We start from the raw sequence: 13,769 nt of genomic DNA on the forward strand, positions 1-13,769 counted from the left end.
GATATGTTCTGGGTCTGTATCCTGCTCCCTTGTTTCTACCACTTTATCCTGCTTCTTTGTGTGGACTGTGATGGTCTGTTGTTTCCGAGGCATCATGGCACTGTTGTATTTAGATCTCTGTTAACTGTTTGTGAAGAGCAGCCAATGGTGATTCAAGCTCTTGTTGGTGTTTTTTTATCGTTGGCCCGCTAGTGGAGAAGGAGGTAGTGGCTCTCACTCAGTAAGTGAAGTTGCAGGAGGTGTGGGTGTAGTTGTGTCTTATAGGGACTGTTGTTGTCTCCCATTCAGTTAGACACAAATTACAACTGAATAACCACCAAAAACTAAAAGCCCATGGACGAGAAACACACCGTGTAATCATACAAGAACAGTAACCAAAAAAAGGAAAAAGGGAAAAAAAGAAGAAAAACCAAGAAAACCTGCAATATCTGCAGATACTAAGAAAAAAAAAGTAGGGAAGGTGAATAATAAATGAAGAAAAAAATGGGAAAAATGTAAAAAGACAAACAAGGAAGGGGTTAATCATGAGAAAAAAGGGGGAAAAGAAAAAAAAAAAACCTTAAATTTAAAAAATAAAAAAATTTCAACTAGGCACAAAGAAAAGAAAAAATGCTGAAAACTAGGACCTGGTAGGGGAAGATTAAGAATAAGGGGGATGGCCACACCTCCATTCACCAAGTGGGTATGGGGTGTAAGAGTAACAAGAGGAATGTCGTTCCTTTTCAGTCTTGCAGGCCCTGAGTGTCCTTGGGGTTGCTAGAAAGCAGAACGTGTTCTTAAGCCCCAGCAATATGTGAGAGCGCTGTCTCTTTAAATATCCAAAATAGTCAAGTCGCTTTTTAAACCTTCAAAATGGCGGTGCCCTCCGGACCAGCAGAAGTACACAGTTTGGCCCACCTTTCTCTTCACCTTCTCTGTTTGTTCCCCAGCCACCATACACAGTCCTCCATGCAGTCCCCGGCTAGCAGGGTGATTTTTAGGTTAATTCTTAGGTCCTACCACCACTTGGGAATCTCCAAGCTGTCTGTGCCATCAGGATCGCTACCAGACCACAGCTCCATATGTCTCCTTTTTTGGTATTTTCACGCAAATTCTTCTGCTAGTTGGGGTTTAGTCCACTTCTACATCCTTCCCTTCAAGGCTCAGGGGTACAAGATTATCTTCTGTGTCTGTGTTAATTGGTTTCCCTTTTCTTTGTTGAAGAGGGTTGGTGCAGTCTTTCTGCCTAGTCTGCCATTTTGCCTAAACCTTGAGTCAATCTCTTTTTAAGAGATTAAACATAAGCAAGCAAGGAAGGAAGCAGAGATGGCAAGATAGATCTCCAAGAAACCAGGAAGCAAAAGCTGAAGAAACAAAGAAAGCCATCCCCTAAAGCCACTGCCTCTAACTCTAGCCTCCTAAACTGTGAAGAAGTAAGTTTCTGTTTGTTAAAGCTTTCCACTTGTGGTACTTCTGTTATAGCAGCACTAGATAACTAAGACTTAGGAATTAAATTTTGAAAGCAAATAAAAAGTAAGTAGGATTCAATCACCTGATGGTAGCTCTCTAAAATGAGATTTACTAGATCTTGCCTTTAGTCCTCATCTTTTCAAGACATAGTTGCTTAGTTCTTAATTCAGCACTGTGAAATCACTCAGTATCCCTCCAACAAATTATTTTTGCCTAATTTAATCAAGGTCAGCTTCTGCTGCTTAACTAAAACAAAAACCAGCTCCAAAATGGGGTGATCTAAACCAAAGATGCATGGAAACCACTAGTCCAAGAGACTAGTGGACCATGCAAACCTCCGCCTACATGACTCTGACACCAGAAGAGCTACAGGGTGCCTGGCTACCACTGTCAACCAGTCAGAAAGGGATCAGTATAGGAGACCCTGGATAGAGTAGGAGAAAAAATGTGGACCAAAACATAAAAACAATAAAAAAGACCAGATTTACTGGTCTATTAGATACTGGTGAAACTCCAGAAACTATGGCCTGTACTCACCATTCAGGACTGGAATTGAACTCATTCCCATGACTTCTAGCCAAACAAAAGACAGTGTATAATGTGAACATTTATACCAGGTAGGTACACTCCTTACAACAATCAACCATGGGAGAACAGAAGGGCAGCAGGTACACAGGGAGATAGCTCAGAGGGCAGGAATGTATGGGAAAGGTGGACACAGGGGAAAGGTAACCACAGGGAGAAAGTGGGAAGCCAGCTTTTACATTACGGGGACTGCAAGCAATGTTATATAACAAAATGTGTATGAACCACTGTATGGAAAATGAAACTGCTCTGTAAACTTTCACTCAAATCACAATAAAAAGGAAAAAAAAAACAAACCGGGGGGGTTTGATCTACTTCAAGCGATAATTGAAAACTAGAGAAATGTTAACAATGGATACCATAAACTAAACCTTTCATTCCTAATCAAAGTTATGCCTTTGAAAGTATCTCATCTAATTCTATACTAACATAGTAAGAAAGAAAGATTAGGCTTACCACAGAAAACATCAGTTAACTCAATTAAAACTGAAATTAAAATAAAAAGTGTGGCAAATAAGAGTATATGTTGTTGTTATGTGCTATTAAGTTGGACCCAACTCATAACGACCCCTCCTTGGGTTTCCAAGGCAGTATCACTACAGAAGTAGACTGCCCCATCTTCCTTCCAAAGAGTGGCTGGTAGGTTTGAACCGCCAGCCTTCTGATTAGCAGTCAAGTGCCTTATAGCACTAGAAAATCCAATAAAGCCCAGAGTAAATTGTCCATATTCTATGAATATCTGAAAAGAAACGAGAAGTTAATCCAATCTGAATTAGTAATGAGCAGGAAAAAATAGATAATTTACTAAATAAAGGGGTATTCAAAAGCAAGCAATATATAGTTATATGGCTAAAAAATTGGATTCATGTCAGTTGTACAAAAATAAAGTTACCAATTTCTCACCTAAGCCCAAAGGAAACAGAGTGCAATGTTTCATTATAAATAAAGCAAAGTCAGTCTAACATAGGAAAAGTCAACCAAACTATGTAAGCTTATTCTGAACAAAGTTGTCTCAATATATCACTAAACTTTTATTCCACGTTAATAATAATTTAGTATTTGTGGAAAGGGCATTTAAAATTATTCCCAATTTGTCTCATATTCTGACTGGTGTTCCAAAAATAAGTTTGTAGGCATAGTAGGCTAGACAGCTGAGAGTCTTGCAAAATGTCATTATTCTTTTTCATACTAACTTATAGAACTTTAAAATTGAGGTTGCTAATTTTAATAGCATGATGAAAATTGAATGAAATGAAACTTCTAAGGTAAAAAATATGGTTCTTCCCAGCATTTTATTCTTCTAACTGTAGCAGTTTAAAACTTATATTTACCTTTTAAATATTCAGATAAGCTAATATACAAGGAAGTACAAAGAGAAAAAGATGGCTTAAGTTTCAATTTAAACTTCTGAAAACTAGAACAAATCTTCCAAAAAGGTCACTATGTGATCAATCAACCAACATGGATTTTTTGGAAGCCTTCTATGTGCTGTGCCCTGCCTACAGGATTTTAGCAGCAGCATCAACTTGGCTTTTTTCCTTAGAGAATTTCTACTCCACTTAGGGACGTAAGTCTAACATATATGAGTTACAAGAAAGAGAGTAAGACATTAAAAGTACTATAAAAGTTGAGGGAAAAAAAGATAAATAGAATTCAGAGAAGCATACAGAAATGAATTTAAGCTAATCATGAAGAACAGATATAATCTGGATAGGTATAGAGAGGAAGAGAAGAATTTCAGGATAAAAGAGTCACATGAACAAAGATATATTAAGTATATATTACGGTATACCCATGGGAAACCATCCTGATAGAAGGTGAATTTTACAAGGTAAAGGCAGAGAATTGGAAAAAACACAGGCTTTGTGTGATTTTGGAAATGGATCATTTACATTTCTATACCATCTATATAAGGTGCTCTGGTGGTACAGTGGATAAGGCATTTGGCTGCTAATCAGAAGGCTGGCAGGTTCAAACTTACCAGCTGCTCTGTGGGAGGAAAATGAAGCAATCTACTCCTGTAAAGATTTACATCCTTGGAAAGCCAATGAGGGTCATTGTAAGTCAGAATTGACTTGATGGCAGTGGACTGGTTGGTTGGTTAGATACCATCTAATGTTACATGTGACTTTGGGCAACTTATGCAATCTCTGCAAATCTCAGTTTACTCAATAAGTAAAAAGGAAATAGAACACCAATCTTGCATACAGTTCTGCAAATTTAAAGCATATGTCAAATACCTCACACAGTGCCTCTCTGGCACAAGAGCAGCAGTAATCAGATATACAGTAAATGAGAAATCCCTTCCCCTATGTTAGAGAATGCTGAGGAAAAAGCTTTCTTAGGTATGGTAGAATCAGGTAGCATTAGAGTCTATTCCTTAAAAATGAGGGACTCAGGGCAGCTAAAAAGGAACACTAATATAAGAAATAAACTGGAATATCAGAAGAATGAGAAACTAGAATTAATGTGATCTCAGGCAGGAACCTGGACCAAAAAGTAGCAGTCTAAAAAATAATGAAGCTATTATCTTAGGAAATATGCATCAAGTTTTGCAACACTGAAAATCAGAAAAGAAGAATGAATTAAAGATAAGATTTTTGATCCCAGGTAAAGGAAGAATGGTAATAAATACAAAGACTAAAATATCGGGAAAGAGAAAGAAAACATGATTCCAAGTTCTCTAAATGTTATCTTAAGACTGCTATAAATATAGTTTATAAACTGAGTTACTTACAGTCATTTTCTCTGTACCTTTAAGAGGAGGAGGAAAGGAAAAAAAGAGGAAGTAGCTGGCACTCAAACACCTACAGAATTGAAGAAGATACTTAACATGGGCCCAAGATAAAGTACTTCAGATGCTCTACCTCCTAGCTTCTTTCATTGCCTCCTACTTCCATCTATTACTTTTTTTTCCCCCTTATTTAAGCAAACCTATAGCTCAAGAGTTTGTGATCAATTGTGAGTTTCTGATCAATGAGTAAGATGGAGCAATGAAAAACCTGAAGGGCAGTAAATATTTTGGAACTAGATGTAACAAAAAATTTGTAACTACATAGTTCAAAAACTTTTACTATTTTAAACCCAAGCAAAGTAAATTCCAAATGAAATGTGTTTGGCTATTATGGAAATCTCAGTATCGTGAAACACAGAATATCATTCTGAAAACATCTACCATTTGCAGCCAACTGACTAGGCACAGTTGCAGTGTCTTGTGATCCTCTAATCTAGTGTTTTTCAGAGAATGGATCCCGTATTTTCTACTAATTTTGTTGTTGCTGTTGTTATGTGCCATAACATAACACCCAACTCATAGCGACACCTCCTTGGGTTTCCGAGGCAGTATCACTACGGAAGTAGATTGCCCATCTTCCTTCCAAGGAGTGGCTGGTAGGTTTGAACTGCCAGCCTTCTGGTTAGCAGTCAAAATGCCTGGTGGGTTTGAACCGCATGTATGTATGTATGTAGGTGTATGTGTATATATATACATATATATAATATATGGAAATTAAGAGCTGCAAATTGGGGAAAGGAGGCAGTAACTAACTAATTTGGAAGGTATAATTATTTTCCTAGAAATTTTCTGATATTCTTATTGAACACTATGATTTTAAAGGTTGCCAAAGTTCTATAATAACTGCATCTTATTATCAGTTCAAGTTATCTCAGCTAATGTATTTTCATGTCTTTTGAGTATTGTTTACAATTATTAAGTCTATATTTTTGTCATATATTTATCTCTAAGTAATAAATATGGTTCAATGATTCACTTAAGATTTTAAAGTAGTAATGAAAACGTAACTAGAAATAATGCAACTCATAAAAATATCACAAACTTAAAAATGAACAAGATCAACACAGTGAATACAGAATATAAATCTATTGTTAGGACAAGAGTACATGCCACATAAGCAGCTGAAAAAAATATAAAGAGAAAATTAAGATAATAGATATTTCAAATTTTGATTTATTGAGTCATCAATCTGTTCACTACTAGCTTCATTTGCTATGAACAATGGTCAGATCAGTGGCCTAAAGACATCACAGTTTTTGTATCATGTTCAAACAAAGCACCTTTCTAGTAAGTCTTTCCAGAACAAGCAACAAGGAATGCTTTCCAGCACAAAAGTGATGAATTTTGTTGCTAAAAAAAAAAAAGAGTCAAAAATCACAGAGGATTTATTTGAATCTGTACTCCTTATAGGGAAACAAGGTAGCAATCAAACTATTGCCGAGACTTACTGTATCAGGCACAAAGTTAATGACAAATATCACACTCACAAAAGAAAAAGAACAAGTTACTGGCAAAAGTGCTTTATCAAATGGACTGGAGGATGCCACCTGAAAGAGCAATTACTATTATGCACATGCTACCCACCAGCCACTCCTCGGAAGGAAGGTTGGACAATTCACTTCCATAGTGATACTGCCTTGGAAACCCAAGAAAGGGTCGCTGTGAGTCGGATCCAACTCGATGGCAATTGAGTTTAGCAGATATTTCACTTTAGAGTTGAACAAAACCAATGGTGTGTGGAGTTTGAATCAATACAATAAGAGGAAGAAAAATATAATAAAAGTTGGTCTGTTTTTCACTGGAAACCCATGAGAAGAGACTTTTCTATTCAGTTAATTATTTATTTTTTAAAATTTTTATTGTGATTTGGGTGAACGTTTACAGAGGAAATTCATTTGCATAAAGCAGTTCATACACATTTTGTTTCATGACATTGACTGCAATGTCCCAAAGCTATTCAGTTAATTATTTTTAAAATAAGATATAGACTTACAAAAAAGTACACTAGAATCAGTAATATCAATGCATTGTAAATAAAAGAGGCTATACCTGAACAACATTGTGGTAGTTTTGGTTATACGTCAACTTTGCTGGGCTTGAGTTTGAGTGGCTGCGCAGCTGGATGTAGTATTCCCCAAATGAGACTGGCAATTAACTCCATGGTGGAATCTGCCACAAGCAGCTGAACAGCTGCTTTAGGGAAGTGGTCTGCTTCCAGTATACAAGAAGCAACTTTAAGGAAGGTAGGTCTTGAGCTTTTAGGCATGCTGAACCCTGCATGTAGCCAAGTTGCTGTTCAGTAGCCTGCCATGCCCTGCTGATCTTGAGATTTTTTTTCTGGACTTGAATTAGTGGCCTGCCATGTTGTTTGGTAATACCGGGACTGTGCCTTTTTACTTGTCAACACTGTGATTGCTAGCCTCAGCAGCCAGCAGCTGCCTGAGTGAAGAAAAGCCTCCAGTTTCAGTAGGCTGAGAGCAGGAGGCAGAGCTGGATCCCAAGGTTGAGGGACTTTCACCCAGCCCCTCGAGCTTGGCACTTTGAACTCGTACTTCTAGCCTCCAAACTGTAAGAGAATAAATTCCTGTTTGTTCAAGCCACCCACTTGTGGTATTTTTCGGTTAGAGTGGCACTAAGTAACCAAAACAAACATCTACACAGAGATTTATTCACAGGCAACACTTGTTGGTGAGTAATATGTCTCTTGATCTTAATTCATTTTAATAATAACTTGTTGGTGAGTAATAACAAGAAATAGTGAAAATTGTGACTACAATCAAATCACAGCCATGACCTATATATCTTTCTTAAAAATAGCTTTTTTGAGACATGCTTCACGAAATACCACAAAATGTACCCTTCAAAGTATAAAACATGCACATCTTTTGGTGTATGTATCTATCTATGCAAATAAATGGGTCAGAGTATAAAACTGCTTTTCCACAGTGAGGTATGCTGGGATAGATACAAGGTTTTAAAATAAAAAATGAGATTATAAGATTTTTTTAAGACACTAATAATACAGTACATATTTTCTCTGCAACTTCTAGTAGCATAGGTGGCATAACTCAGCAAAATCAACAGTCTATCAAATACCCTGACTCTATCTTTCCAGGATCAAAATACCAAAATATTTAATGTTGAGAAAAATAATAGAATTAAGACCAAACTATCATTCAGACAGTTTCTCTTTTAAGGAGTAAGTCCAACCATTTATATTTATTGATAGAATGAATTATTTAACTATTACCCTTTTCCATATCTTATCTCAAAGGTTTCCTTGAGATTTCCTGTGCTTTCTATCTTTTGCTATGTGAAGTGATTTATAAAATTAGCTCTCTGTAAATTTTAAAAATTGTACTTAGTACTATTTATCAACATGAAAAAATTTAAAATATTTATTGACTCCTCTGACCTATTTACTCCCTTCTTCCTAATTTTTTTATCAATAGACAGGATTTCATTTCAGACTCTTCAAATAGGTTATGGTCTCTTTAAAACTACATTTACAACCACTATTTAGTTAATTCTATACTAAACTAAGGAGCTCTGATAGCGCAGAGTCTAAGGAACTTGACTGCTAACCAGAAGGCTGGCAGTTCAAACCTACCAGCCACTCCTTGGAAGGAAGGTTAGGCAATCTACTTCCATAGTAATACTGCCTCAGAAACCCAAGGGGGGGTCGCTATGAGTCAGGGCCGACTTGACGGCACATAACAACAACAACAACATACTGAACTAAAGAGCTCTGGTGCCATAGTGGATAAGTCATTTGGCTGCCACCCAGAAAGTCAGCAGTTCAAACCCACCAGCTGCTCCGTGGAAGGAAGATAGGGTGATCTACCTCTGTAAAGATTTACAGCTTTGGAAACGCAATAGGGGTCACTATGAATTGGATTTGACTCAATGGCAGTGAGTTGTTTTTTTTAAAATTGAACTAGCTTCAATGCACACCACTAGTATTTTCTAATTGCTGTACTCTGTATTTAGATTTATCTTTTGTGATTGTTAATTTTATGTGTTAACTTGACTAGGCTATGACACCCAGCGGTTTGGCCATACATTGGACTGGCTGCTGTTCTATTAGGTAGTATAGTGTCATCACCTCCAATGATGTGATTAACCAATCACTTGAAAGAGGAGTTTCGTTAGGGATGTGGTCTGCCTCCAGAATATAAATGGATATTCTGGCAGAGTTCTCTTTTTTGACCCTTCACTCTTCATAGCCTGACCTATGGATCTTGGGACTTCAGCTTGCAGAATCTCTGATCTGCCACCTGATCTGTGAATTTGGACCTGCCAGCCCTGCAACTGCGTGAGCAAATCCTATGAAGTAAGTCAATCTCAATCTCCATCAAATCTGTGTGTGTGTGTGTGTGTGTGTAAATCAATCTCCCTCTCCACCTATATAGCTCTCAGTCTCTGAGTATTTTTACATATATCTCACTGGTTTTGCTCCTCCAGACACCCAAACTAAGACACTGGCAGGAGCACATCTCAGAAAATTTACAGAAAGGATGATATGCTTTCTGAGCCCTCACAGATCTAAGAGTATATTTTTCACACAAGTGACATCATGCCTGTTGTGAAATTCTTAGTCCTAACACTTTAACTGTGGTATTTAAAGTGGCCAGCTCAATTTTGGCTGCTAATCAAAATGTCAGCGGTTTGAACCTTCAACCACTTTGTAGGAAAAAGATGCGGCAGTCTGCTTCAGCAAAGATTACACCCTTGGAAACCCTATGGGGCAGTTCTACTGTGACCAAGAGGGTTGCTATCAGTCATAATCAACTCAATGGCAATGGTGTTTTTTCCCCCTTTTTGGTTTACAGGCAATGTATTTTCTTCTGTATATACATTTATCCCCTACTGCTGTTGAGTCGGTAGCTCTGGTAGCGAAGTGCCTAAGGCACTTGACTGCGAACCAGAAGGCTGGTGGTTCAAACCCACCAATCACTCCTCAAAGGAAGGTTGGGCAATCTACTTTTGTAATGATACTGCCTCAGAAACCCAAAGAGGGGTCGCTATGAATCGGATCCAACTCAGTGGCTGCTGGTGGTGGTGGTGGTGTTATGTGCCGTCAAGTTGGATAGTTACCAACTTGTTACCCCGCCTTGGGTTTCCAAGGCAGTATCACCATGGAAGTAGATTGCCCAACCTTCCTTCCAAGGAGTGGCTGGTGGGTTTGAACCGCCAGCCTTCTAGTTAGCGGTCAAATGCCTTAGGCATTACGCCACTAGAGCTCCTCCCATATACATTTATAATATTACCTTATTATTCCTTATTAATATTAAAAACTTTAAAAAATATTTAAAGTTGGCTTTAATTCTTTCAAGCTCAGATTCAAGTCTTTAGCTTAGGAAAAGTTTTATCAATATTATCTTTCCTAGCTCTTCTGTTCTACTTGTTTCAGGGACACAACTTATGCCTCTCTTGATTTTAGTTTGGTGTTTCATAGCTACGTCAATTTTATCTGCAAAATTTATCTCAAATTTTCCTTCAGACAACAAACCTAGGAAATAACTGCTATGAATTGCCAAAACTAACAAAAAATAATAAACGTACAATCTGCTTTTCAGTAGATAAACAGAATCTCTTATTAAAAGTAGCAAGCAGGTATGCCTTAATCCAATAAAAACAGCTCTGCAGAATGCTGGCGACAAGGATTCTGATGCAATGTCATCTTAAAAATGCTTAAATTCACTGAAAAAACATTATCAAGCTAATTTGATTTACTTAACTGTACCTGCTCATCTCTTTGTCTCCACTCTTGCCAATTTTCTTCTCTTAAATCCTTCTGTACTGAGTTGCACAATGAAAGTTCATGTTGAGTGTTACAAACGGCATGAGAGGATTTCTGGGGAATTTTCTTAAAAGCAAGATTTCTAAGCTACAAAACAAACAAAAAATGTATAAAATTTGTTTACCGTTCCTGTGATAACATTTTAGAACTTAAAATTAAAAAAAAAAAATCAGTGATATTTTAATACTTCTAAATACTACTCCAAATTCCTTTATGCTAACTCCATCAACTGAAATAAAGTTGATGTTTGTGTGTTTTGTAATCCTTGAGAACATTTATCATTCCAGCATTTGGTAGACTGATAAAGGAAATGATCAATAAGGTGAGAATGGGTTGTACAATATTATACAAACATTTTAATTATTCCTTCTTAATAAAGAGAAGAAGTTTATAGGATTAGTAAATGGAAAAATGTGTATTTTAAAATGCAAATAATTAGTCAAAAAGATAAAAGTTATTCTTAAAAATTTTAAAGTTTAAGCACAGCCTACACAATTCCAGCAATTATTTGTTAGTCCAAAAAGCACAGGGCCTTGTCCACAAAACATAATGAATTAAAACTATACAGGCCAATCTACTGTCAACAGTGAGAATAACTGGAAATACAGTACTGCAAACAATAGAGAAAAATACTGAGAGGCTGATAATCACTACACTGTTCTGAAAGGTGGGAGTGATAAGATACAAACTACTTTAAAAGCAGCTGGTTTATGCTGGAGAAAAGACATATACAGAAAGGGATGCCGCTGGATGTAAAGCACTGCCAGGCAGACTGCTGCTTTATAGTAAGAAATCTCTGGGTGGTGCAAATGGTTTGCGCTAAGCTGCTAGCCAAAAGGTTGATAGTTTGAACCCAACCAGAGGCGTCTTGGATGAAAAGCTTGGTAATCTGCTTCTGAAAGGTCACAGCCTTGAAAACCCTATGGATTCTACTCTGCACACGTGGTGTTGCTATGAGCCAGGACTGACTCAATGGCAACTGGTTTTAAGGAGCTCTGGTGGTGCAGTAGTTAAAGCATTCAGCTGCTATCCAAAAAGTCAGCAATTCCAACCCATCAGCCACTCCATGGAAGACAGCTGTGGCAGCTGTGGCAGTTGGCGTCAGAAAAGATTTACAACCTTAGAAAACAGATGGGGCATGTCTTACTGTACCCTATAGAGTTGCTGAGTTAGTATCAACTCTATGGCAGTGTGTTGGTTGGGTAGGGACTGGTAGAACTACAGCTGTGGAAGTGGAAAGGTGATATCCTTTGTGCTCACTGTTACACACTTCTTTAGTCTCTAATGTAAACTCCACTATTACCTTATTTTCTGTTCCCTTGGTACCTTTAATTCCAAAAAGAAAATGGTAGGCAATCAAAAGTTGTGAAAGATTAGACTTCTAAAAGGTGATCTGTCAGGGAAAATCATTTTAAAGTTACTCTTTGAGGGGAAAAAATTTTAAAAAGATGTTTAGAAAGCAATCGTGATGGAAATGTAATTAGCTTAAATTGAAAAGGCTTTTTTTCTAAGTCTCGGGACATTATAAAACGAATATGGGATAATAACAGGACTTTTATTTCTTCTCTCATTAAATGATATTGAAGAAGTTCATTATATATTTGATTGCTCCTCATTTTTTTTTAGTCTTGAAAATATGTATTAGAGTTGTTATTCATATGCTAGAGTTGTTTTTCAATGTTTCTTTTAAAGACAAAGGGCACATTAAATATCAGTCATGTAACTCATGCTAACAATGTCTAGGGGAAAAGGGTCTGTCATGCATTTACTACTCTAAAAAACAAAAAACAAATCAAAACCACAGCCACTGAGTCAATTCTGACTTACAGCAAGCCTACAGGACAGAGTAGGATGGCCCAAAGAGTTTCCAAGGCAGCTGATCTTTACTGAAGCAGACAGCCATATCTTTCTCCTGTAAAGTGGCGGTGGGTTCAAACTGTCAACCTTTCACTTAGCATCTGAGCATTTAACCAGTATGCCACCAAGGCTTGACCATCGAATGCATAAAAATGTATGTTCAAGGCTAGTCATAAGATTTTTCATAATAGTAAAAAATGAGAAAAATGTTTATCATAAGGGTTCAATTAAATAAAGTATAATACAACCATATAATTAATACTGTGCATTCATTTACAATAATGCAGATCTTTGTTTATTATTATGGAAAACTGCACAGGGCTATTTTTTAAAAAGTTGTAGAATGGTTTATTATATAATCCCATTTTTATTAAATACGAATATACTCATATGAATAAACTTAAACAGATGTGAAGAAAACACATACCAAAATATTAATTGGTTATATCTTTAGGTAGATCCACAAATGATCTTTGTTTCCTTTTAATATTTTTCAGAATTTTTTTGGAATGAGCACGTAAACGCCCATAACTAAAAAAATAAGACGTTTTAAAATTGTTCATTACATTTGACTTTAAATACACAAAAATTTCCATCCATTCATTTGAATAATTTACCAAGTACTGTGGACCAGGTACTATGGTTACATGGGTGAACAAAATAGTAACTGTCCTCATGATACTTACAGTCTACTTGGAAAGCAGACATTTAACAAGTAATTGTTACCTCATTTGCTTCACTCTGTTGCTGTTCCTTTTTTCTTCTTCTTTTCTCTCTCTTTTTCTCATTTGTAGTTGATTTACTTCCCAAAGCTTGAGATTTTCCAGTATTACGTCCTTTGCCTTTTCCAGGCTCAGAATCAGAACCACTGCCACTATCCACTTGTAACAGGGCAAAACGAGAAGCAGTAGTGGGAACAGAACTAAGTACTGCTGAGGCCATTGTAAAGATTTTGTTTTAAAACACTTCTGTCAAGAATAATTCCTGAGGAGAGGGAAGAGAGGAGGCAAATGAATAAACATGTTCAATAAAATCTGTTCTGGGTTCGAAAGCAACCACTTCTCCTGACACTGGACTTGGTATATTTGGATTCATAACCACAGTCCTGTTGGCAATAACATACTTTTAAACTTGTTATGTGCTGTCGAGTCGGACCCGACTCATAGCAACCCCTCCTTGGGTTTCCGAGGCAGTACCACTACGGAAGTAGATTGCCCCATCTTCCTTCCGAGGAGTGGCTGGTGGGTTTGAACCGCCAGCCTTCTGGTTAGCAGTCAAGTG

The 13,769-nt window shown here is 37.0% G+C and overlaps 1 protein-coding gene across 1 annotated transcript in view; it reads right to left on the reverse strand.

Annotated features, from left to right (window-relative positions):
• Positions 1-13,430, reverse strand: part of GKAP1 (G kinase anchoring protein 1) — a 112,469-nt gene extending 99,039 nt beyond the window's left edge. Inside the window, exons 1-2 of the mRNA XM_007938894.2 lie at positions 13,215-13,430; positions 10,575-10,718 (exon numbers count right to left, since the gene is read on the reverse strand). Of these exons, the coding sequence (XP_007937085.1) occupies positions 10,575-10,718; positions 13,215-13,430 (360 nt within the window). The remainder of the gene's footprint in view (positions 1-10,574; positions 10,719-13,214) is intronic.
• Between the last annotated feature and the right edge of the window lie 339 nt (positions 13,431-13,769).

This window comes from Orycteropus afer, unplaced genomic scaffold, assembly GCF_000298275.1.
Source record: "Orycteropus afer afer isolate SDZICR_OR568_19922 unplaced genomic scaffold, OryAfe1.0 scaffold00005, whole genome shotgun sequence".
NCBI lineage: Eukaryota > Metazoa > Chordata > Mammalia > Tubulidentata > Orycteropodidae > Orycteropus > Orycteropus afer.